This window comes from Amaranthus tricolor, chromosome 3 (assembly GCF_026212465.1).
Source record: "Amaranthus tricolor cultivar Red isolate AtriRed21 chromosome 3, ASM2621246v1, whole genome shotgun sequence".
In the NCBI taxonomy this organism is placed as follows: Eukaryota; Viridiplantae; Streptophyta; class Magnoliopsida; order Caryophyllales; family Amaranthaceae; genus Amaranthus; species Amaranthus tricolor.
In genome coordinates, this window is record NC_080049.1 from 28,480,757 (window position 1) to 28,504,723 (window position 23,967).

General features: G+C 32.5%; 3 protein-coding genes across 5 annotated transcripts; 2 read left to right on the forward strand and 1 right to left on the reverse strand.

Annotated features, from left to right (window-relative positions):
* The first annotated feature begins 1,149 nt into the window (after positions 1-1,149).
* On the forward strand, positions 1,150-8,647 carry LOC130809244 (2,3-bisphosphoglycerate-independent phosphoglycerate mutase). 2 transcript variants are annotated; one of them, XM_057674933.1, is made up of 10 exons: positions 1,150-1,334; positions 3,667-3,874; positions 4,229-4,356; positions 5,640-5,790; positions 5,915-6,118; positions 6,874-7,298; positions 7,454-7,646; positions 7,737-7,832; positions 8,035-8,190; positions 8,278-8,647. In XM_057674933.1, the coding sequence occupies exons 2-10, from the start codon at positions 3,713-3,715 to the stop codon at positions 8,440-8,442; spliced, it is 1,680 nt and encodes a 559-aa protein (XP_057530916.1). In that variant the 5' UTR covers positions 1,150-1,334; positions 3,667-3,712; the 3' UTR covers positions 8,443-8,647. The 2 variants fall into 2 exon arrangements, with proteins under 2 accessions (XP_057530916.1, XP_057530915.1); XM_057674932.1 differs by having other exon boundaries at positions 3,703-3,874.
* Positions 8,648-10,664: 2,017 nt separating this feature from the next.
* On the forward strand, positions 10,665-14,126 carry LOC130809245 (6-phosphogluconate dehydrogenase, decarboxylating 1-like). Of its 2 annotated transcripts, none has more exons than XM_057674934.1 (2): positions 10,665-10,889; positions 12,318-14,126. In XM_057674934.1, the coding sequence occupies exon 2, from the start codon at positions 12,331-12,333 to the stop codon at positions 13,786-13,788; it is 1,458 nt and encodes a 485-aa protein (XP_057530917.1). In that variant the 5' UTR covers positions 10,665-10,889; positions 12,318-12,330; the 3' UTR covers positions 13,789-14,126. The 2 variants fall into 2 exon arrangements, with proteins under 2 accessions (XP_057530917.1, XP_057530918.1); XM_057674935.1 differs by having other exon boundaries at positions 10,684-10,889; positions 12,321-14,126.
* Positions 14,127-22,479: 8,353 nt separating this feature from the next.
* On the reverse strand, positions 22,480-23,174 carry LOC130808706 (protein SOB FIVE-LIKE 4-like). The gene has a single exon (XM_057674171.1). It carries the CDS (start codon positions 23,052-23,054, stop codon positions 22,605-22,607), a length of 450 nt encoding a protein of 149 aa, XP_057530154.1. The 5' UTR covers positions 23,055-23,174; the 3' UTR covers positions 22,480-22,604.
* Positions 23,175-23,967: the final 793 nt, after the last annotated feature.

A 23,967-nucleotide genomic window follows, 5' to 3' on the forward strand; every position in this document is an offset into this window, starting at 1 on the left:
TTACTTACAATTTTTAAAAAAATATATAATAGGCCGACCCAATTAGAAATGGTCTTTCACAAGAATTTGTGTTTTATTTTTGGCTTTAATATTTTTTTAAAAAAACGAACATCACGATCATTCTTATTGAATACATAATTTGAAAAAAATGGTTGAAATTAGACCTGATCATGGGTGGCCCGGCCCGAAAAAGTGAGGGTTTGGGTACCAAAATATGGCCCGATGGGCGGGTTTGGGCAGAAAATAAGTGGCCCGAATTTTTTTGGGATTGGTGTTTGCCGGCCCGAAAAAGAGCTTGTTCATGATTTGCATTTTGAATTTGTTTTACATTATGTATAATATGTAAAATTGTATTTGTTTATTTCAATTATTTGTAATTTGTGTTTTAAATTATGTATAATATGAAACAATTGTATTTGTTTATTTCAATTATTTGTAATTTGTGTTTTAAATTATGTATAATATGTAACAATTGTATTTGTTTATTTCAATTATTTATAATTTGTGTTTTTAATTATATATAAATAATATATAACATAGGCTCGTAAATTACGGGTTTGGGCAGGAACTTTTAGGCCCGCACTTCGGCCCCGCCCGCATCAATGAGCTGTTTTTTCCACCCGACCCGGTGTTTGATCACCTCTAGTTGAAATGAGTGCTTGTATGCTGATTTTGCCAATACACAAATCAATAAGATAAGTAACAATGTTTTTACTCATTATAACGACTTTTTTAAATATTAAATTAAAAATAAATTTAAAATATTAAAATAATTACATACAGAAATTTAAAATAAATAAGAAAAAAATAATTTTAAAATAAATAGAATTTAGGAAGAAAAGAGACTAGATTTTTTTCATAGTAATCCTTTTAATTAAAAAATAAAAAAATATTTAAAAGATAATCAGTAAAAAACCAGCTAAATTAAAACTAACATCAAAACTCATTCTATCTAAAATCAATGCTTAGAGTTAGACTTTATACAATATTATACATTATATTTTACAAAAATTCAACATTTATTAATTATATGTAAATTTTTATAATTTCTTAATGTAAAGCGTCAAACTTCAAAATTATTTTAAATAAATAAAATTTAAGAGTTGTTGGTCCATCTAAATTAAATATAAACCGGGACGTCTCACAACACTTTTCGTCCCTCTTATTTGACCATTACAGTGGGCTGAGAGCCTGAGACACACAGCACTTCCCATCCCTCTTATTTGAACCAACAATACATTATTTAAAAAAAATCTAGATCCTTTGCTCTTCAATAAAACCCACATCGTTGATTCTTTTCGGTAGACTTCATTTTTTATCAAACCCATTTTCAGGTATATCTTGTTCTATCTTCTTAGTATATCAATCTATTAGTTGTTACTTTTATTTATTGTTTGATTTATTGTTAGTTTGGCCAAAGATTTTTGATTTTTCTAGGGTTTGCTTGGGTGAACATATTTTTGATTTTGTAATTGTGGGTTTGTAGTTTTTGAGATCCATCTTGATTTATTTTTTCATCCCTTAATTATTTATTTAATTGCAGGATTAGTCTTGTGTAGTTTTTTTGATTTAACTTATTGTGTGATTTGCTTGAATTGAATCAAAATGGATCTGGGTAATTTGGTGATATTTATATGCATTAACCCTATGCAGATTTTTTATTTATATAATTTTTTGTCCTCTTCAATTAACTTGGATTGGATTAGCTTGAGAAAGTTGGCCACTTTTGTCTAATTGTCCGAGGAAAAACATATAAAGAAGCATTGTGTTCTCGGTGGCTTGATTCATAGTAAAAAAATGCGGTAACGGTAACGATTGCGCAACCGGTTATCACTTGCAAATATCGGTCGATGTGATATATTCCTTGTTCCTGCCCAAAATGCGGTTTTTTACACAATGCGGGAAAACACAGCTTCATTTTTCTTTGAAAACCTTAAAAAAGCGGCCAAGCGGCCGTGCAATGCGATGTGACCTTGTTTTGCACTATTGCTTGATTAGAATACTGAGGATATAATCCCAAAGTTATGGCATTTTCACATTCGATCTATGTCCTGGGATCAATCTCTTATTCATTGTCGTGAATTTTTTTGGTGCTCATAGATCCAGACTTCATTAAAGTTCCTCCTGTAATTGACTGATCACAGAGCTATATCACGTTGTGTATGGATGATTTGTGTGTTGTTTTAGTTGTAGCTTTTTGATGGTATCAAGAACTTGTATGAAGAGTTGAGTTTATGCACTTTCATGACAATTACTAGTTTGGAGATAGTGTTGAGGGATAACTTATTATATTGGTGTTTTTTGACTAAGATTGTGCATTGGGTTGGGCTCGTTGGGGACCCTAATTGGACCCTTAATTATAAGGGTTTTAATAGGGTCGAGCTGTATAAGGGTCGTTCTAAAAAAGAACTCTGCTGAAAATAAAAAAAAATATAGGCTAGATAATGGTTTTAATGAGGGTTGAATGAGGGTCTAATTTGGGCTGCTTTAATATTTCTTATACGAGCTTTAGGCTTGCAAATTCTTATATTTCTCAATCGTTTTTTCCTGCTGTGATATCATTCCCGTTCATTCTCTCAAGTCTCAACTAATCCTTATAAACCCTGGATAATTTTTCCCAAATCACTTTTAAGAGTGAAATCATTCTCCTCAAAATATATCTTCATCCAATTATTGTACTGGTAGAGATCTCCACCTAGCAAAGGGATCTTGTTCAAGGCTTTTCACTATCAATTTTCAGTTCTTTAAAGTATAAATCCCTACTTTTTTTCTCTTTATTTAATTTGATCATTTGACTACTCGACTTTGCTGTCTTTTTTAAAACTAATTGGGATACATTTGGGTTCCATTGATTTTTTCATATCAACATATTAAACATGTGAAATTACTGATTAACGGCTAATTCAACTAATGAATTCAAATTTTCTCTTGTAAGTACAATTTAAAGCAGGCCCTGTTTTTAGTTTGCATTCTTACTTCAACAGTGATTGATAATATATCAACATTGATGTGAAGAGCTTTCGTAAACAAGAAGAAGGAATATTTTGCTCATTTTTTTCTTGAACATTGCAAAAGATTCTGGTTGTACATTGATTTCGTTAGGTTATTTGATTCTTTACTGATAGCGCTTTCAAAGAATACGATGCTTTTAGTTGTTTGAAGTAATCATTTTTTAACACAATACGTATCTAAAACATCTAATTGCAAAATATTTATAAAAATAAGTTTACAAAATGGACTGGGTCGGGCCAGGTTGAATAGACTCGTCCCATTTGAGCCTTTTTTTATGTGAGGCCCGTTGCACAGGTTTAGCGCGAGCCATGTTTGATAAGCCCCTAGTTTTTTTTATCTTTTCTTGTTTATTTTCTAAAAATGTATATTGATGCCAAAGAGAAGAAAATGAAAATTGGACTACCCTAGTTCCTGTTAGATGTATCTCTCTGTATTAAAACTAGAGGAGATCTTCCTTACGAGTTAAGAGTTAAGACTGCTTCATCCATTGATCGAGATTTTTTTTTTACGTGATTTTACTCTTTGGTGTGTCTGTTTATTTTTTTTGTTAATCTCGTATGTTTTTTTGAATTGGTATCCACTAGTTATCGAAGTCGGCTTAACTTTATTTATCTATTTATATGTTACCTTTTTTTGTTGTTTCCACTCGTTCAGATATAAATTTGGGATAGGGTTTTGTGTTCTTATCAGAGAAACAGAGATGGGAAGTTCAGAGTTTTCATGGAAATTGGCGGATCATCCAAAGCTGCCCAAAGATAAGATTTTGGCTATGATAGTGCTTGATGGTTGGGGTGAGGCCAATCCTGACAAGTACAATTGTATCCATGTTGCTGAAACTCCCGTCATGGATTCCCTCAAGCAGGTTTTTTTTTTTTTCTTTTTTTTTATGTTTCATTATTTTATATCAATTTGATTGGCTACTGGAGGAATAATATGTTGGGTTTGAAAGTTTCGAATTCATTTTGATTTGATTGTTGCATTTTCTTTGGATGTTGTTGACTCAATCATAGGAAGACAATTTCAAGTCAGTACGATGTACTTAATAACCAATATCATACTCCAATGCCATTAAGTGGCTCTCACCTAGGGTGGGGTTTAGTGGTCGGGTGTACGCAACCCTCTACTCTCATGAACAAAGTATTGGTACTGCAAAAACAAAACTTTGTGCTTTATTTTTCTCAGAAGCCAACTAATCAAGTTATTTGCCCTACTTCAGGGTGCACCAGACAAGTGGAGGTTGATTAGGGCTCATGGAACAGCTGTTGGGCTTCCATCAGAGGATGACATGGGCAACAGTGAAGTTGGTCATAATGCTTTGGGTGCAGGCCGTATTTTTGCTCAAGGGTGATGTTTTATATCCCTCAGATAGCTGCTCTTGTGCTCATACTTTGTGATCATGTTTGTAGTTAGCTAACTGTTAATAGAGGTTTTCTTTGTTGTGTTTTTCTTTTGTTGCCTGGTGCTCTTACCTACTATGTTGTTTCTTTGTGTAATCTAGAAAGTTTGAAATCATATCTTTATCTAATTATCTGTGTGTACATTGAGAAAACTACTTTGAGTCTTTGAGTAGTTGCAAAGTTATGAATTTGAATTAAAAGTGGTCGTTGAATGGGGAATTTGTACATAACTCACTTTTCCTTCCTGCTCACTAATTTTATTCAATGCGTTAAGGCTGTGTGTACTTAGGTTTAGGTAGTTTGCTTATTTTTCTCACTTTTATCGAATTGATTAGATCTTGGTACTCTCGAGTCTAGTCTCTAGGTTTAGTCCAACATATCCTTTTGTGCTTCTTTTGATGGGTTTTGGTGCGGCTTGATCTTTGATGCAAGGGCAAAGCTACATTGGACCCCTTGTATTTTAATATTGACCCCTTACTACATTATATTATATGATGTATGGACCAATAAGGTATAGTTCAATTGTCATGTCTCCATGTAAGTTACAAATTTTATATTTTGTAATATTTTCTGAAATTAATAATTTAGTTGTGTCACACAATCTTTATTGACATTTTCACTACATCTCAACATTCCAAGTTAAGAATTTTCTCTTGTAAAAAAGAAAGTGTAGACTTTTAACTTAATGATATATAATTATTTTGCTAGTGTATGGGGTCATCTGACTACAATTATTTAGTGTATCGGATACTTGTTCCTCTTAATACAAATTTTCTTGCTTTGCCCTGGTTAGATGAGAGTATCCACCTCTGTAGTTAAGCAAAGATTTTTGAGGGTTATCTACGGTGGTTATTTTTTTTGTTTTGATTTTTGATTTAAAATAACTTCTTGAAACAGATTTGATATTTTATACTCAACAATTTCAAATCCTTTTGCCTACAATTTTTGTTGCCTTGTCGATTTCTTAAACTTCCTTGCAACGAAAGATTTAACATTTGAGGGGGATTTTGTGTGGGTGTTGTTTTCCAATTTTTGGGTGCGCGGGTGGCTAGGGAGGGGATCAGGATTTTGGGTGTAAGAGAAAAAATTTCAGGTGTTAACCCTGAATTGTTAAGTATCATCTCCTATGAATGTTATTATCATTGAAAATTTGTCAATTCAAGTGCCTAGTTATTAGATGAGCATTTTAATTTTTGTTGCATAGTTTAAAAGAGTTTTTTCTTTGTGCAGAGCGAAGCTTGTTGATAATGCTCTTGCCTCTGGAAAAATCTTTGACGGTGAAGGTTTTAATTATATTAAGGAGACTTTTGAAACAGGCACGTTGCACCTCATTGGGTTGCTGAGTGATGGAGGTGTACATTCTCGGCTTGATCAGTTACAGGTCCTTTCCCAAGTCCAAACATAGGCTTTTGTGTTAGATTACTTAGATATGTGTCGGTCGTATATTTGTTTTTGAATAATTCATTTTGCTTCTATTTGTGAGTATGTGTTTTTTGTTGATGCAGTTGTTATTGAAAGGAGTTTCTGATCATGGTGTCAAGAGAATCCGTGTTCATATTCTTACTGATGGGCGTGATGTCTTGGATGGTTCTAGTGTTGGCTTTGTAGAAACCCTTGAGAAAGATCTTGAATTGTTACGGGGTAAAGGTATTGATGCACAAATTGCATCTGGTGGTGGTCGCATGTATGTTACAATGGATCGTTATGAGGTTAGCATCTTTTCAATTTGCTGATTTTTGTTATACATGTTTAGAAGACCCTGTAGGTTCCTAGACAAACTAGTGCTTATTATTTGGATTCAAATGTGGGCGGCACTTTACAGTTGCTTTTCATTCAAACTTCTTACCAAATGTTTAGATTTCCCAATAGCTTCCGAGACAAATTAGTGCATATGCAAAGTTGATAGAGAGATTTCTTCCTTGTGTTTTTTGGTAAATGAGATCAAGGTGAACATCTGCACTAGTGAGGCTGTATACTTCTTGTTTGCTCTTCACTGGCTCGTCATTGTTTGCACAGTTCTTGATTTTTTTGAATACATAGCAAGTGAGTGGCACATAACTATAGGTAGTTGGGTCATAAATTGTGACCAAACATTGAAATAACTCTAATACCTCCAGGAATATAAGGTATAATTTCCGCACTCCCAAATGCTTGATGATTTTTTCCTTGATAATAGTTCTATAGTCCCTAAAGTTTTTTTTGGGAGTTGATTTTTCTAAATTATTGCATAATGCATATTAATGCAGAGATGTGTGACGATCACTGTTGTTGGTGGTTGTTTGCTGAAACTTTTGTGACACTTGCTTCTCTCTTTTGCGAACCCTTTTTCTACTTTCTCATGCCGCTTTTGTCCTTTGCATGGGTGTGGTTCTTGGATTTGGGATTATGAATGTCAATTTGCACTTCCTCTTTACTTTGCTGTAAAACTGTTTTGAGATTTATGTATCATTTCTTTGTTTTGTAGAACGATTGGGAGGTTGTGAAACGAGGTTGGGATGCCCAAGTGCTTGGTGAAGCCCCATACAAGTTCAAGAGTGCCGTTGAGGCTGTCAAGACATTGAGGGCGGAAACCAAGGCTAATGACCAGTATTTGCCTCCTTTTGTTATTGTGGATGACAATGGTAAGGCTGTCGGTCCAGTTGTTGATGGAGATGCTGTTGTAACTTTGAACTTCAGAGCTGATCGTATGGTTATGCTTGCAAAGGCATTGGAATATGAAAATTTTGATAAGTTTGACAGAGTTCGATATCCAAAAATTCGCTATGCTGGTATGCTTCAGTATGATGGAGAGTTGAAGCTTCCTAGTCATTACCTTGTTTCTCCACCAGAAATCGATAGAACATCTGGGGAATATTTAGTTCACAATGGTATCAAGACATTTGCTTGCAGGTGAGTATTACTGAGCGATGAATCTCGATTTTACTTATTGGGTGTTATGTCTGATTTTCTTCCTGCTAATGTTGTAGTTCTTGTAAATTTTGCTATACATGTGTGAGAGTTGTACTGTGTTTATTGATTCAAACGATATGCTTCAAATGTTGCAGTGAAACAGTCAAGTTTGGACATGTCACCTTTTTCTGGAATGGTAATCGCTCGGGTTACTTCAACCCTGAAATGGAAGAGTATGTTGAAATTCCTAGTGACAGTGGCATTAGTTTCAACGTGAAACCAAAAATGAAGGCTTTAGAGATTGCCGAAAAGGCCAGGGATGCCATTTTGAGTCGCAAATTCCATCAGGTTATTCCGGGTTTTTTAAACAATCTTCAAAAGAAGTTTTTTCAATCTGTTGAATTTTTTTTCTGAACATATCTTGTCAAATCTGTTCAGATTCGTGTGAACCTACCTAACGGGGATATGGTTGGCCATACTGGGGATGTAGAGGCTACAGTTGTGGCTTGCAAGGCTGCTGACGAAGCTGTCAAGGTAAGTTTCTTACCGGGGTTTTGTCACATGTCTTTATTTGATCTTCTGTTTAGGTTTAAGTGTCAGTCGTTTTGCTCATATAAGTCTCTCACACAAGTTTGATTTTCTTTAAGAATGATTAGATCTAGGGCCGTAGTGCGTATATGTTTCATCTAGCATCATAGTCGTAGTCATGCTGATTGAATAATGGTTTTTGTTGTAGATGATTCTTGATGCAATTGAACAAGTTGGTGGAATATATGTCGTTACGGCCGATCATGGTAACGCTGAAGACATGGTGAAAAGGGACAAGAAAGGGCAGCCTCTACTCGATAAAAACGGAAACATCCAAATTCTAACTTCACACACATTACAACCGGTTTGTACATCTGATAACCCGTAAGATTCTAATTGAGAAAATATGATTTTAGTTCTCAGTTTTGACTTGTACCCTTTTCTCTTTCAGGTGCCCATTGCAATTGGCGGCCCCGGCCTTGCTCCTGGCGTTAGATTTTGCACGGATGTACCTGATGGTGGTCTAGCCAATGTCGCTGCCACGGTGATCAACTTACATGGACTTGAGGCACCCGGTGATTATGAGCCAACTCTTATCGAGGTTGTAGACAATTAGGCTACACAATTTTTTCGGAATTGGATTGTTTTGTGAAATTTGTTTTTGCTAAAGCCTAAAGGTATCATGCCATAGGACTTGCTTCAGATTTAAGGTCAATAAGACCCTTCCATTGCTATAAATGGAAGTCATTTTGAGGTTTATTATTTCCCTCTTATACAAGACACCTAATAATACAGCCCATGGAGGGTGTTCCTTTTTTCCATCGTTTATTTCTTTTAGAGCTCTAGACCACATGTTTTTATCTCGGCATCTTCGATCGAGTGATGTCTAGCTAGTTGGCTTGGATGCTATGTGATATGGTGCCTTTTTACGTGCTATGTACTGCCATTCTTTGTGTAGATTGCAGGATGTGTGGAAAAAAACGAGAGTAATTTACTTAGAGGAAGTAGAAGCGTTATTTCTCAATTTGGTGATAAATGAATATGCATTTTCATAGATGAAATTGCGTTGTTTATATTGTCTTGGTAGTTGATACTTGAGTTTGCTACTGGAAATGAGTTGCGAGAAAAAATATCACTTCCAGTAGCAAACTATAAGAAATAGACGGAGTACTTGATGGTATGAGCCTTGCTTTCATCCTTAGCATCAACATCAATTTGCCACCATGCTTCACCTTGTTGCGATCCACTAGTGCACATTTAAGCCTCAAGCCCATCCTAATTCAACAGTTGAAGAGCTTTGATTTTACTATTAGAGTTTGTTTGGTATCAGTATTATATGGTGGGAATCGTAATTAAAAGTTAGTGTGATTTTGTATGAAAATCTCACAGCAAGTTTAATAGACAAGCTTGTTCTACTTCAATTATCTCGTTTTTTTTTTCATTCCAATTCATTATCATTTGGAGAGGTGGATATTACATAGTAACGAAAACTATTAAAAAAGAATTTTTGATGAAAGTTTCATCACCATTGGAATTAAATGATAAGTTTTACAAATAATTTTCATTATCACAATTTAGCATCAACAATCAATCAAACAAGTGATTAAATTCTTTTTTAATTGATGTTATGGTGAGTCTTCTAGTGTTGTGCCAAGAACCAATTCGAAAAATGATAAGAGGTGTGCAATGAAGCATGAACATTTGATGTTTAGATCCTTGGTTGAAGGCTTGGTTGATGCAAGAAGAGAGCTTAGTGAATGGTGTCTTTAATAAGGCAAAGAGTGCCTCAAACGAGGAAAGGAGTTAGATAAGGGGTGCCTTGATCGAGGCAAGACGCTAACAACATTCAATAGCATTCTGAAGTCAGTGTTCGTTCGAGCACATTAAATGCTTGTCCAAGTGCTCTGATCTAGGCCGGATTTCAAGTTTTATTAAATAGTTCAATCATAATAGTATTTTATCTCTCTTTAAAAGTTTATCAACTATTTTATTTATCTCATTAGATGAATACGATATAAGTTGAATTACAATTTACAATAAATAAGTAAAATAACAAAGTCATAATTTAGTAATGGTCATATATAAATCAAATGTAGCAACCCGAGGCATTGCTTTTGTATGCCGTGAAGCCTTTATATGTCAACCCTAATATGCTTTTGAACAATCGAAGATAGACAAATCTAAAACCACACCTTGTTATAAAATCAATATGAAAGTAAGTTAAAACAATTATTTCCCAAACTAAAACCATTTTAAAAATCTAAGCATATATTCATCAATTAAAAAACCAACTACGTATTGAGTATTGACCCCATTGATTGTAGCTTGTAATAAATCCCTACTCAAAAAGTGAGGTTCGAACTCGCCCTATGGTTAGTAAAACCAAATCAATTATTGACCAATCCGATCCCGATTGACACTTGACTCTAACTTCAACCGGCGTTGAATCGATGCATACCCGATAACTAGAATAATTGATCTTAAATAGACCCGTAACTAATCAATTCAACCCGAGCGTTACTCGCTGCGTTGAGTATTTGAAAAGTTACTGATCAAAAATCCAACCTAATTGCATGACAAACGCTCGAAATCGATCCAATGACGAGTATAAGCATTTTTAACTTTCTTTTATTTAAAAAACATTGAAATCGTCATAAAAAAATTATAAACATGATAATAACAATTTAATAAAAAATTGAGGATCCCAAAAGTGTAAAAAGCATCAAGTAGAGGGGCACATTGTGAAGTGTTGGTGGGTGGTTGGTGAGATTTTTGAGGGCTCGTCAACTTTGAGTGGGATAGTTGTTGGTCATCATCTAAAACTCTAAATAAACATTATTAGAACGCAAAATAAATACCATTATTCATGTGTTAGCCAATATTGACTTTCTCATTTCCGGGATTGCACTTTTCATCCCTTTTCTTTGAACCAATTTAGTATTTATAAACAAAATTCAACCTTTACGTTTTACACCAATATCTTCTAGATCCTTTGTTCTTCTATATAACTCCCATCCTTGATTCTTATTGGTATAATTCATTTTTGATCAAACCCATTTTCAGGTATATCTTGTTCTATCTTCTTTATATATTAATCTAACTGTTGCTACATTTATTTTTTTTGTTGATTGGGTGTTATTTTGATAAATGATTGTTGCCTTTTCAAATGTTTTCTTGGAAGATCATATTTTGATTGTGTAATTTGTGGGTTTGTAGTTTTTGAGATCCATCTTGATCTTTTATGCTCCCTTCATTATGAATTTTTTAATTGCATGATCAGTCTTGTGTAGTTTTGTTGATTCAACTAATTGTTTGATTTTCTTGAATTAAATTTCTTTAATTTGGTGATATTTATATGCATTGCCTCTATGCAGATTTAATTTCTGATTATTCTGATTAGTGTAGCAATATAATATTTATTGTTATAGAGGGAGTATTTTGAAGGCTTTAGAGAAGTAGAATGAAATGTCATTGAATGAAAACTTTAGTTTAAAGTTATTAGTTGCATTTTCTTTGTCCTGTTTAATTAATCTAGATTAGCCTGAAAAAGTTGGCCACTTTTATCTAATTAACTTTCTGGGATAAACACTGAAGGTAGCATTGTGTTTTATTGGTGGGTTGATTATAATACTATGAAGGAATCAACTCAACTAAAAGTTTAAGGTGATAGTTATAGCTCAATAAATGTAATATACTCTATGATATCCCCTTATACAAGAGCCTTTTGGGTTAAAAGTGCGGATGCAACACACGGCTCTCCTCATACACGACGTTAAATATTCAACTTAAAATAATGAGGGGATGAGATTTGACTATTCGAATATGTGACATTTTCGTCTTGTTGGCTTCTAATACTAGGTCAAGGAACTAACTCAATTAAAAGCTTAAGCTGATTATTGTAGCCCAAGATATGTTGTGTACGCTATCAAAGTTACTGTCCTTTCATATTTGATTCCTGTGTTGGGATTAGTTCTTATACATTGTCATGAATTTTTTTGGTGCTCATGGATCCGGACTTTATTAAAACTCATCTTGTAATTGATTGATCATAAATCTTTATCACTTTGTGTATGGATTGGTCGGTGTGTTGTTTCAATCGTACCTTTCTGATGGTATCAGGAAATTGTATGAAGAGTTGAGATTATGCTCTTGCTTGATAGTTATTAGTTTCTAGAATGAAAATTCCTGCGCTAAAATGTCTAAAATGATGTGTGATCCCACAAACTCAACATTACACTACTATAGACCAAGTAACGCTTTGTACATTGTGCTTTAATAGTAGCCTTAAGGTAGCTAATGGAACATCATAAAGGGTTAATTGTGTGTTTTTAACCGAGAAACAATGAAATCAAGTAGTAATATTGGATTTTGGATTCTCTTGGCATTTGTTTGAAACTATAGATTGATTGTGATTTGTTGAAATCTTTGGTTTACTCCGTATTACCAAACCGAATTACCAATTATGTGTCCTTATAAATTATGTATTTTCAGTAGGTATAAGAATATGGCTCCGCCAACCAGAATCGGTCTAGCTGGTCTAGCTGTTATGGGTCAGAATCTTGCCCTTAACATTGCTGAAAAAGGCTTCCCAATCTCTGTTTACAACCGAACCACGTCAAAGGTTGACGAGACAGTTGAACGAGCCAAACGAGAAGGAGATCTTCCGCTCTATGGATTTCATGACCCTGAATCCTTTGTCAATTCAATCCAAAAACCCCGTGTCATAATTATGCTTGTTAAGGCTGGTGCTCCAGTTGACGATACCATCAAAACATTGTCTGTCTATATGGAGAAAGGAGACTGTATCATCGATGGTGGTAACGAGTGGTATGAGAATACCGAGAGAAGAGAGAAAGAAATGAACGCGAAAGGACTCCTTTACCTTGGAATGGGAGTCTCCGGTGGTGAAGAGGGTGCAAGACATGGACCCTCCTTGATGCCTGGTGGCTCGTTTGATGCGTACAAAAACATCGAGGACATTCTTCTTAAGGTAGCTGCCCAGGTTCCCGACAGTGGCCCGTGTGTAACATATGTTGGAAAAGGCGGCTCAGGCAACTTTGTTAAGATGGTTCACAATGGAATCGAATACGGTGACATGCAGTTGATTGCAGAGGCTTACGACGTGCTGAAATCAGTCGGAAAACTCTCGAACGAGGAGTTGAAGGAAGTTTTTGCCGAGTGGAACAAAGGAGAGCTTCTTAGCTTCTTGATCGAGATTACTGCTGATATATTCGGAATCAAAGATGACAAAGACGAAGGGCATTTGGTTGATAAAGTGTTGGATAAAACCGGCATGAAGGGTACCGGAAAATGGACAGTTCAGCAAGCTGCTGATTTATCCGTTGCTGCCCCTACGATTGCAGCATCTTTGGACTCGAGGTTTCTCAGTGGTCTAAAAGAGGAAAGAGTTGAAGCTTCAAAAGTCTTCAAAGCTGGTGGGATTGACAACATTTTTGTGGACCAAGAAGTCGATAAGAAGAAACTGATCGATGATGTTAGGCAAGCGCTTTACGCTTCAAAAATATGTAGCTATGCACAAGGAATGAACTTGATTCGTGCAAAGAGTGTCGAGAAAGGATGGGACTTGAAACTCGGGGAGCTTGCTAGAATATGGAAGGGTGGTTGCATTATTCGCGCTATATTTTTGGATCGCATCAAGAAGGCATATGACAGGAACCCAAATCTTGCAAACCTCTTAATCGATCCAGAATTTTCGAAGGAGATGATTGAGCGACAATCTGCTTGGCGAAGGGTTGTCTGCCTTGCGATCAATTCTGGTATCAGCACCCCCGGTATGTCAACCAGCCTTGCTTATTTCGATTCGTATAGGAGGGAAAGGCTGCCTGCTAATTTAGTGCAGGCCCAAAGAGATTATTTCGGAGCTCACACCTATGAAAGGATCGACATATCTGGTGCATTCCATACCGAATGGTTCAAACTCGCTAAGCAATCCAAGATCTAAGTCGAATCGAGATTGCAATTTGCAATTTGCAATTTGCGATTTGCGATTTGCGATTCCTCTTCAAAGCCACAACCCGGCATGCAATGATGTTCATGTGGTAAGACGAGTATTTACCCTCGAAAGTTTATGTAGTCTGTTATAATTTCGTTCTCTTTGGCTTTTCACGTCTTTCGGCTATTGTCTACGAGATTGTTGAATTCGAGTTGAGTCACGAAATTCCCTTCTTGTGTTGTTGAAGGATAATACTAGTATTTTTCATTATATTTGCTCTTTTTGGTTCAGAAGATTTACCGGCTGAATATAATTTATTTAATAAAAACTTCGTTATTTATCTTCCATTGGTTATTACTTCCTCCGTTCCATTATACTTGCAGTGACATTTACTCACATAAAATGTCACAATCAAGTACGAGTATTTCAGGCCTGAGGAAGTATTTGTTATTATTTTTTTTAAATTGCAAGAATTTGTCTTCTATTGGTTCATCCTCCTAAAAATAACAAAATATCGGTAAGGGGTATTATTAGGTTGAGTTTGTCACCATGGGTAGATGGTAGTATGAGGTTGTGTATTGACTCTAGAGTTGAACAAGTTAACTATTAAGAATAAGTATCGACTTCCCAGGATTGATGACTTGTTCGATCAGAAGTCGGCCGGCAAGCCAATAGATTGGGTGAGGTAAAAACAGAAAGATACTTGAATATAGAAATGTAAATAAATGATGACCAGCAGAAGAGTACTATTTTGGCTGTTTTGAGTTTATTTTTGGTCAGACAGTTTGCACCAAATAAGACTTAAGACTGTACCAAGCAGCCTGATTTCTGCCATCTTACACACTACATTAACCATTGATGGTGAAATGATGATATATTTTTGGACTACTTCTATTCTTATTCTTACTTTCCTCTATGGGCATTGGGTAGGGAGACTTTTTAGATAGGTTCATGCCTTGGCTTGTGTACATCTTTGTCTTTTTTATGACCGGGTAGGTGAATGAAAGAGAGAGTTAGGTGAAAATCGAATCTTAAACTTAGAGGTGTTCAAAATAAACTTAATAATTTACTATTCATCCGACCTTATAATCAAACCCGATTTAACCTGATTTAGAAATTGATTTACAATTATTAAAAAATAATATGGACACAAGACCCGGTTTTAAATCGATCCAAAACGCTTAACCTGAAATTGACACGATGACCCGAATGAATACCTTTTCTGAAAAAGTTATATTTGTTTCAACTAAGATAAGATCCGATACTTATGTACATCTTTATCTTGATTCGAGCTATTATATAAATAAAAAGTGTGTTATATTCAGAGTATTTTAGAAATGGGGTAAAACATCAAATAGTTGGTAGAATGTAAAAGAAAATTGAATTTGATATTACCCTCTAGCCTCTTAAATTAAAGTAGTTGCTATTCAATTTTATTTTCATATTTATTTTTGCTTTCATTTTTCACAAATTGGCTCATGAATCTTGTTTATTTTCTCTGTTTCTGTTGATTTTTTACTTGTATAATTTTTTGAATTTTTCTAGTTTGCTCCATTTTCATTTGTGGACATAAACTTCAGTTATCTGTTCTAGTTTCATCTACATACACAATCCTCCCCTTCATAACATTCTTATAATTCTTTCCTGCATGCACTTATTTTGTTTATTATTCACGAACAATAATTTTCATGGTTAGACATTATTTTGGTTTGCCAAACACAACCCAACGCCATTAACAGCGTGCCTTGCACACTACGATTTGACATGAAACACGATGCATGATACATAGACAGTAAATATGACACGATTTTCATGGTTAGCGAGGATAAACAATTGGTTGCAACTTGCAAGCAGAAGTGTTTAGAACAAACCCGACACCCCGTCATTTACACAAACCTTATAATTGAACCCAACTTCAAAATGGATCTAAAATCACGTAAAAATCAATATAAACGCAAAATTCAATTTTGAAACGACCCAAAACACCTGACCCAAAATCGATTCGATAACCCTTAAGTGTATTAAAGGAAAAAAAAAAGGAGGAAAAAGTGGGAAAAATATAAATAGGTAGTAGATGAAGAAGGCTAAATATGGTTTTTGCAGAAGAAGTGAATGCACTGATGAAGCTAGAAGTATAGGCAAGCCTGGCAGTAGTAAATGGGAGTACTTGTTCCTAATAAGCTGCATCTCCCTTGCCTTAAGTTAAGCCTTAACAACATGTGCCTACGGTTGAAGATATCTGCCCCCATTTCCAGCTGTTCTGACACACAAAACCCGGCTACTGTTCTACCTTTCTCCACTCACATTGTCAGAACAATCCATTTTTCTGCTCTCTGATTCTTTCATTTACTGCCTCATGCAATTTTACTACTTTCTGCTCCTCCTCTTCCCCCTCCTATTTTACTTTACTTTTATCTCATTCTTAATCCAACATTATAACTTGTTACTTGTTAGTAAGGTTGCTACATTCAACTCCTCAAACCCTATCGTAATAGTCAATTAATTATGTTGGAGCAGTATCATATGATTCACTAATCTCTTTGTGAATCTCAAATATAAAAAGAAAAGTTTAAACGAATTGCGAATTTAAAAAGCGAATTAGCTAGTAAATTATGCTACAATGCATTGAAGTAATAAAATATTGTATCTTGATGACTCGATTCTATTAATATAGAAAGATATTTCATTTTACTTGTATTTTGTTGCATAGCTAAGTAGATATAATTATTATTAGGGATGACAATGGGTCGGACTCGGCTCGGATTATACATACTCCGACTTTGCTCCGGATTTTAGTCGAATTTTTTTTTAGTCCACCTCCACTTGGAGTCAGATTATGCATACTCCAAGTTTGCCCCGACTCGGACTCTCGGACCTCCAACGGAGTCGGATACGGAGTCGGATTATTATTAAACTTTATCGTTGTGATATTGTACTAATTATTTAAAGCATACGAAGTTAACAAAATATATTTTTCAAATACAATTTAACAAAAAAAATATGTACTTTGAATTCAAGTTTAACATGAGAAATATTCCTAATACTACAATTTAACAAAATTTTCTCGCATTTTGATTTGGCGTATTTTATTTCTCTTGATCTGATTTGTCGTATTTTGATTGATTGATCTAAATAAAAATACCAAGTAGTTTTTAAAAATCGAAAATTACAATTAGTATGAGAGAAAGTTTGAATTAGTCACGTCTAGAGTTTTAAAGGAAACAAAATATTGGGTTAAAAGTCAAATTCAAAGTCGGATTTCCTTCAGGTCGGAGTCGGGTCGGAGTGTCGGATTTTTAATGAGGTTCAACTCCGGTCCGTCTCTAACTCGGATTCGGATCGTGAAGTCGGAGTTGGAGTCGGATAACCTTTTCCTCGGACTCGAATCGAATTATTTTCCTCGGATCGAGTCGGATTCGCACTGAATTGCCATCCCTAATTATTATATGTTAATTTTATCTCCTTGATATGCTAAATGAAGTCTATTTCTAGTCCTACTGTCCAGCAGATTGGTTTTTGTTGCATCCCAACAATTTAGTTTTCCCACATGAGTAACTATATTAGTTTTAATGTTTGTGGATATAGATTCTCCATTTTCATTTAGTAGACTATCATTTTAATCTGTAAGTCTAATTTTTTATATTTTTTCATTCTTAATCTTCAATCATCTTCGGGTTTTCTTTACCTTCTTTTTTAGTCTTTTGAATTTCAAATTTCTACCTTTCTTACCAGTTTGCTAATATCCTATCTTTACATAATTCCAAACCATCTTATACGATATTTTTTCGTATTTTCTTAATATTTGCAACTTCTTATCTCTTTCTTATATCTTCATTTCAAATTCTATTTTCCAAAGTATGCTAATTTATCCATCAAAACATTTATATTTCCGCTATTTTCATCTTTCTATTACAATTTTTGTAAAACTCTAATCTATATAGTAGCGCTGGTCGAGTGATGAAAACTTGAATATTTAGACATAAGTGTCTCAAATTGAAGTCCTCCACTCCATACAAGTGTATATATAAAATTAAGTCCCAATCAAAAGAAGGGTTTGATTTGCAAATTGGTTGGTGTGAGGGATTGTGTGCCTAAGATAAGTGGGTCAGATTAGAAACCCAAATATATCTTGTCAAATAAAAGAAAAAAGATTTTATTTGTACAAAACTTCAAATCATGCCTGAATTCTTCAGATATTCAATGTTGAGTGTTTGTGGTTCACTTGAGAATTCACTAATTCAAATTCATCATCCATCGTACGAAACAAAATAATGCACTTTACATTTTGTTTTATGATTTATCGGATACTTTAGCTGGTTTTTTAATAACTACGTATTAATTCAACTTATTTTACAATTTTTTTAAATATGTAAAAAAATATATATATAATCGAATAGACTTTTATTAGATTTAATATAATGTAAATATTCAGTGTATCAACTTTTTATAATTTTATATTGTGTACAATTAAAGATATTTAATGTTAAAATAATACATTGGATAATATAAAAATCGAAAGTTTAATCATTTTAAAAAAAGGTAAAATATTGTTTATAGTGCCATTTCTTTCTAATTTCTTAATTGAATAAGTACTCCTTTGTCTTACTCTTCATATCAATAATTTGTATCATGCATGATATATAATCAGTGGCCATAATTTTTATAATGGGATTATTGATATAGATCATCTGTCATAACAATTAGACAAAGAGAAATAAAAATTGGAGGGATTATTAAATTCTTTTACAATATATTAACATTTTTTTCAATGTTTTTTTAAGTTGGTAAAATTTAAGATTTATGATGGGGTTTTGGTGTGCCCGATCTCAATAATATCAAGTGAATTATAAAATTATAAAACGTGGTTAATATAAATTATTATATTTAATTTTGCTCTCTCTAATATTAATTTACAATTTAGAAATTAAATGTGATAATAGCCAGATACATTTTCTGACTTCATTCATTTGTTTGTAACGTCAAATACTCGTACAAATTTCAATTTATAGCATTATTTTATTCAGGCGTATTAATATTTTTATTATATATTCTTAAAAATAGTATTCTCTTACTATATCAATAATTGTAAGTTGTGCACTTAATTCGAACCCAATATAATTAAATTAGCAATGAAGCATATAAAAGTAGTTTTTCTAACTTGCGTTCATCAATTTTAAGAGATTCTACTATTGTTGAGTGGGTTTGGACCCACGAAACAAAAATAGATTCTTAGTCAAATTTAAAATTTGTTTAAATCGTAAATGTTCTTTTTCCTTTCATGTTGTATTGTTCTTACATCAAATGCCACGTGCATGTATACTCTATCTGTCTCGAAGAAATAGCCTGAAGTATAAAATAGTGTAAAATAAAAATATGAATAAAAGAGGTAAAAATATATACTTTTATGGAAAAATAAGAGAAATATATAGACAAGATAAAAATATAAATTATATAGATTAATGAAATTAAATAAAAAGTGTGGGTCATAACTCATGACCAAAAATAAAAACGAGTCCAATTCAATAAGAGTGATCAAAGGAAAATACAAATTTATATGAAACGGTTTCACTGTGAGATGCACTTTATATATAGATTAAATAACCCAACTAATCAACATATGAGTTTCTTGTTTTGAGCTTGTGTCATTAAGAGACAATCTCTCACAAAAGTATAGAAGCTCAAAGAACAATGAAGCTAATTCTTTGAGATATATGGAGTATAAGTGAGGTGATTAAAACAGACTCGATAATCCGATATGTATACGATCTAATATCCGAACTCGATTTAACCGGATTAAAAAAATTTATTTAATTATGTAAAAGCCAAATTAGTCACAAAATCCGATATTGAACAAACTTGAATCAATCGACTCGATGATCCGAATGAATACATTGAGAACATCAATCCTATGTTGATAATGTGCAAAATACAAGTGTAGTATTAACTAATTAATATTCTTTGGTATTAGGGCATAATGAAGATGATTAGAAGAATTTATGCCAGCCAACAAGTAGTATCTCACAATTCTTAAACATTACAATATTACATAACATGATATTACAGCATTTCAGCACTGAGCATCATCATCCACCCCACTAATTTGGTTTTTCTGGGCAGTAATTATTTATATACTTCCAATTCTCTATTGCTAGCTAGCTTCCTGCTTCCTAAGTCATCTTGTTTCTTTCTCTTATACAAGTATACTACTCCTAACTTGTTATCTCGGATTCTTTCAAAAGTCAACTTAATTTTTCTTTAGTTACATGTATTAGGACCTAAACATGTAGTATTGGTGATTTTAAGGAATCAACTCAATTTAAAGCTTAAACTGATAGTTAATGGCTCAATATATGTTATGTTATATACTCTAATATGTCACCTCGTACGAGAGTTCTTTTGACTAGGAGTATAGTTACAACAAAAATCCTCCTTATACCTAGTGTGGAATATCCCAAGTTGGCCTTCGATGCTATATCAAGGAACCAAATTAATTAAAAACGTAAATAAGTTGATGGTTGAGACATCATAGTATATTATGCTTCCTATGTTCCTTAAAGAAGTTCATATTTCTTATTTTGGGATGTTTCAATATTGTGAATCTTTTTATTTAATCACAAATTTTGGATAAAAATAACCTAATTCATCCTCATTTTAAAATTTTAATAGTTCTAATGGTCTCACTTATCTTCCATTAACTTTATTTTAACATTTTTATATTTCTTATTATCCCTAGTTGTTTCCCTACTAATTTTATAAAAACATTTTTTTATTAGTTGTAGTTCCTACCCCCTCTGTTTCTTTTTGTTCTTATCATTTACTTTTTGCACAATTTTCAAAGCAAATTTTAAATCTCAATATCTCTAAATACACATAATAAAATATTATAAAAAAATATAATAAAAAAATATATATTAAGACAAATCTAACGAAATCTCACATGAATATATTTTATCTTTTAAATATGTGTCAATAACATTAACCAAATTTCTCTCTCATTAAGGTGAAATATTCCAAATGAAAATACATTAGAGAACGGAGGGAGTATATTTTTACAATAACTTTCTTTTAATATTTTTTTACTGTTTTTTGGACCTTAACTTTCTTCCATTAAATTTATTATTTAATAAAATAATCTATCCATTATCTAAAATATTTTTAATTTTTTAATTCTTGTAAGCATATCTTGTGAGAATTTCGTTAAGGAATGAAAGGTGTATACTCTTAAGTCTCTATCACAAAGGTTCACAAAGGTTCTTAAATATATGGATCTGCCTGATATAATTAATACTCCTTTTGTTTTCTAATGTTTATTCCATTTGGAATATTTCACCTTAAGGAGAGAGAAATTTAATTAATATTTTTAAAACATATTTAGAAGATAATATATATCCATGTGAGATCTCGTTAGATTCGTCTTAATATATACCTTTTAATTATGTATTTTTTATAATTTTTATTATGTGTATTTAGAGATATTAAGGTTTAAAATTTTTATTGAAAACTGTGCAAAAAGTAAATGAGAATAACAAAAAGAAATAAGGCGGTCTAAGAAATGTATATCAAAACATATAATTATTAGATAAATTGGACATATAATGAAAATTATACATCTTAAATTTTAGAATTTATGTGATGTATCCTCCGTATGAAAAAGAGTTAGATTGTTTGAGGAATTAGCATGTTGAAAGAAAATTCTGATTATTTGGTTATTTACAACGGTGAGTCATTATAAATATGTAAAATAATCATGTAATAAATTCAAATTACATTTTATAATCTGTTTGGTTATTAATATAATAAAATTGAAAAAATAATAATGAAAATTCAATGAACTTTAGCCAGTGAAATTGTCATGGGAGGAAGGAAATAAACCACGTTCTTTCTATTTATGTCAGAAAATTCCATATAACATAAAAAAAATTGGTATATTTAAGTTATATTATGAAATAATTTTGTATATAGGCGCCTTAGGTAAAACTTAATACAACCATAATTAATTTGAGATGAAGTCAAACTCATTTGTAAAAATGTTCAAAAAAATAAGTGTAACGCCCTAATAGAAATTAAAATTAGACTGAAAGTAATAAAGCTAAGGAACATAAATACTAGTTCGTACCACAATCCACATTACACATAAAGAGTAAACATGCAGGTGTAATTTCCTTTTTCTTCTTAAACATCATTAACTTACAAAATAAAAAGATCCCTACAACTTTAATCACTCATTTGCCGATCCTCATTACCTAATTCAACTCTATTTCAACACTACAACCCATTGAAAAATCGTTTCGTAAAACACTGTGTCAAACATCAATGTAAAAGAGGATATTTAGAGTTATCATATTTCATACATAATAATGCAGTTTTGTTAATTTTAAATTATACTATTTGGTTAAAGTTGTTATGTACTATACCTGTTAATTTTTATGTCTAATGTAAATGTTTTATGACTCTTTAATGAATCAGGTATTATTCAAAAAAAAGCTCATTACCTAATTTGTTAGTCGTCAATATTAAATGATAAAACAATACTGAAAATTTAGAGTAATTTTAGAGGCAAAATCTCTCAATAACTTTAATTATCATACTTGCTTTATTACAATAATCATCTCATATTCTTCGCGAAATTATTTTAATTTAAACCCTATGAGGCATTAAGCAGTAACAGAGAATGATGAACAAAATTTATGATTATAAATTTCATTACCTGAAAATAATATGATACATATCATAAAAATTTACATTATAATCTATTTCTATCACCACCCATTTAATACTATTCACCAAACATGAAGTAAAAACTAAGTAATAATTATAACTAATTTTTAATTTTGTTTCTTACCTTTTTTTGGTTTAAAAAATGACCCAGTACTTGATTTATTTGTCTTCAATATAATCTCTTTTCCTTTTCCAATATTCCTTTCTATTTTTTCTTTCTCTTCTTTGCTAGATTTCTTCCCTGATGATGATAAAGACTTGCTACCATGATGATTATGACTATGATGATGATGGTATTCTTCAACATCATGGCCATAATACTGATGATATCCTGGACCAGAAGAAGCATCAGAAGCAAATGAATCATCATCATCATCATCATCATCATCCTTGCTTTTCTTATACCCATATCCATGCCCATAATTTTGATGATTATGCTTATGATGATGATGATTATGGTCATCATCATGATCATCATCAATACTACTATGATCACTAGGATCTATATATTTAGTCCAACCAGACTCATTGCTGCTACATTCTTCACCACCTTCCATTTTAGAAAAAAAACAAAAAAAAAGAAGAGAGAAAGGGGAAGAGAGAGAAATAAAAAAAAAACAAATTTTAGTAAAAGAAAGAAAATAAAGTGTTTTAGTTGAGTTTTGACCTTTGAAGAAGATGGGATATATAGTAGTAAGAGTAAGACTAGAAGTCGGAGTAATGACTAGTACTAGTAGTAACCTCTTTAACATGTAGCTTTCATTATCCTTTTAAATGAACCAACAAAATAATTCCAAATACCTATCAATCTAACACATGCATGCACATTAAAGCTTTTTACTTCCTCACATTTTGACCTTTTCAACTCGATCTAATCTGACTTTAAAAAAAAATCTAAATATAAAGGTAAAATAGTATTAATAACTCAAATCATAAACATACACTATAACTGACCATAATAACTTAATTTATATATAGTAGAACACTTAATCGATGATCTAAATGAATATCTCGTTATGATATAGAGTAGTGTTTTGACTTGTAATCAAGACTTGATTCCTCCACTTGGCATTTGGAAATCCAATATCACCCCATTTATTCATTAGATTGTGACATTTAATAAAAACAAAAAAGAAACTAAAAAATCAATCTTAAAAACCATTAATAGCCATTCACTTGCATTAAAATAAATGTGTGTTTGGCTAATTTTGATACATGGAGCCATCTCATTACATGGAGTAGTGGCAGATTTAAGGAAATAAAAAGGTGTTACTAAAATTTTTTTAAAATAAAATACATTTTATAGGTATTGAATCCTAATAACTCAAATGGAAAACAATACAATAAATAATTAAGTTATTTAGGGTAAATATACTATTTGATTTTATTTTGGATTTAAGTTATGTCAACTGACCTCAATGACTATACACTAAATCCCACAAATGAAAAGAATTAGGTGAAAATTAAACG

Bases quoted from the DNA above. Each gene is read 5' to 3' on its own strand.
- LOC130809244 (XM_057674933.1), top strand. From the start codon at position 3,713: ATGGGAAGTTCAGAGTTTTCATGGAAATTGGCGGATCATCCAAAGCTG. The intron at 7,299-7,453 runs GTGAGTATTACT...CAAATGTTGCAG, and splicing joins ATCAAGACATTTGCTTGCAG to TGAAACAGTCAAGTTTGGAC. The intron at 7,647-7,736 runs GTTATTCCGGGT...AAATCTGTTCAG, and splicing joins TGAGTCGCAAATTCCATCAG to ATTCGTGTGAACCTACCTAA.
- LOC130809245 (XM_057674934.1), top strand. From the start codon at position 12,331: ATGGCTCCGCCAACCAGAATCGGTCTAGCTGGTCTAGCTGTTATGGGT.
- LOC130808706 (XM_057674171.1), bottom strand. From the start codon at position 23,054: ATGGAAGGTGGTGAAGAATGTAGCAGCAATGAGTCTGGTTGGACTAAA.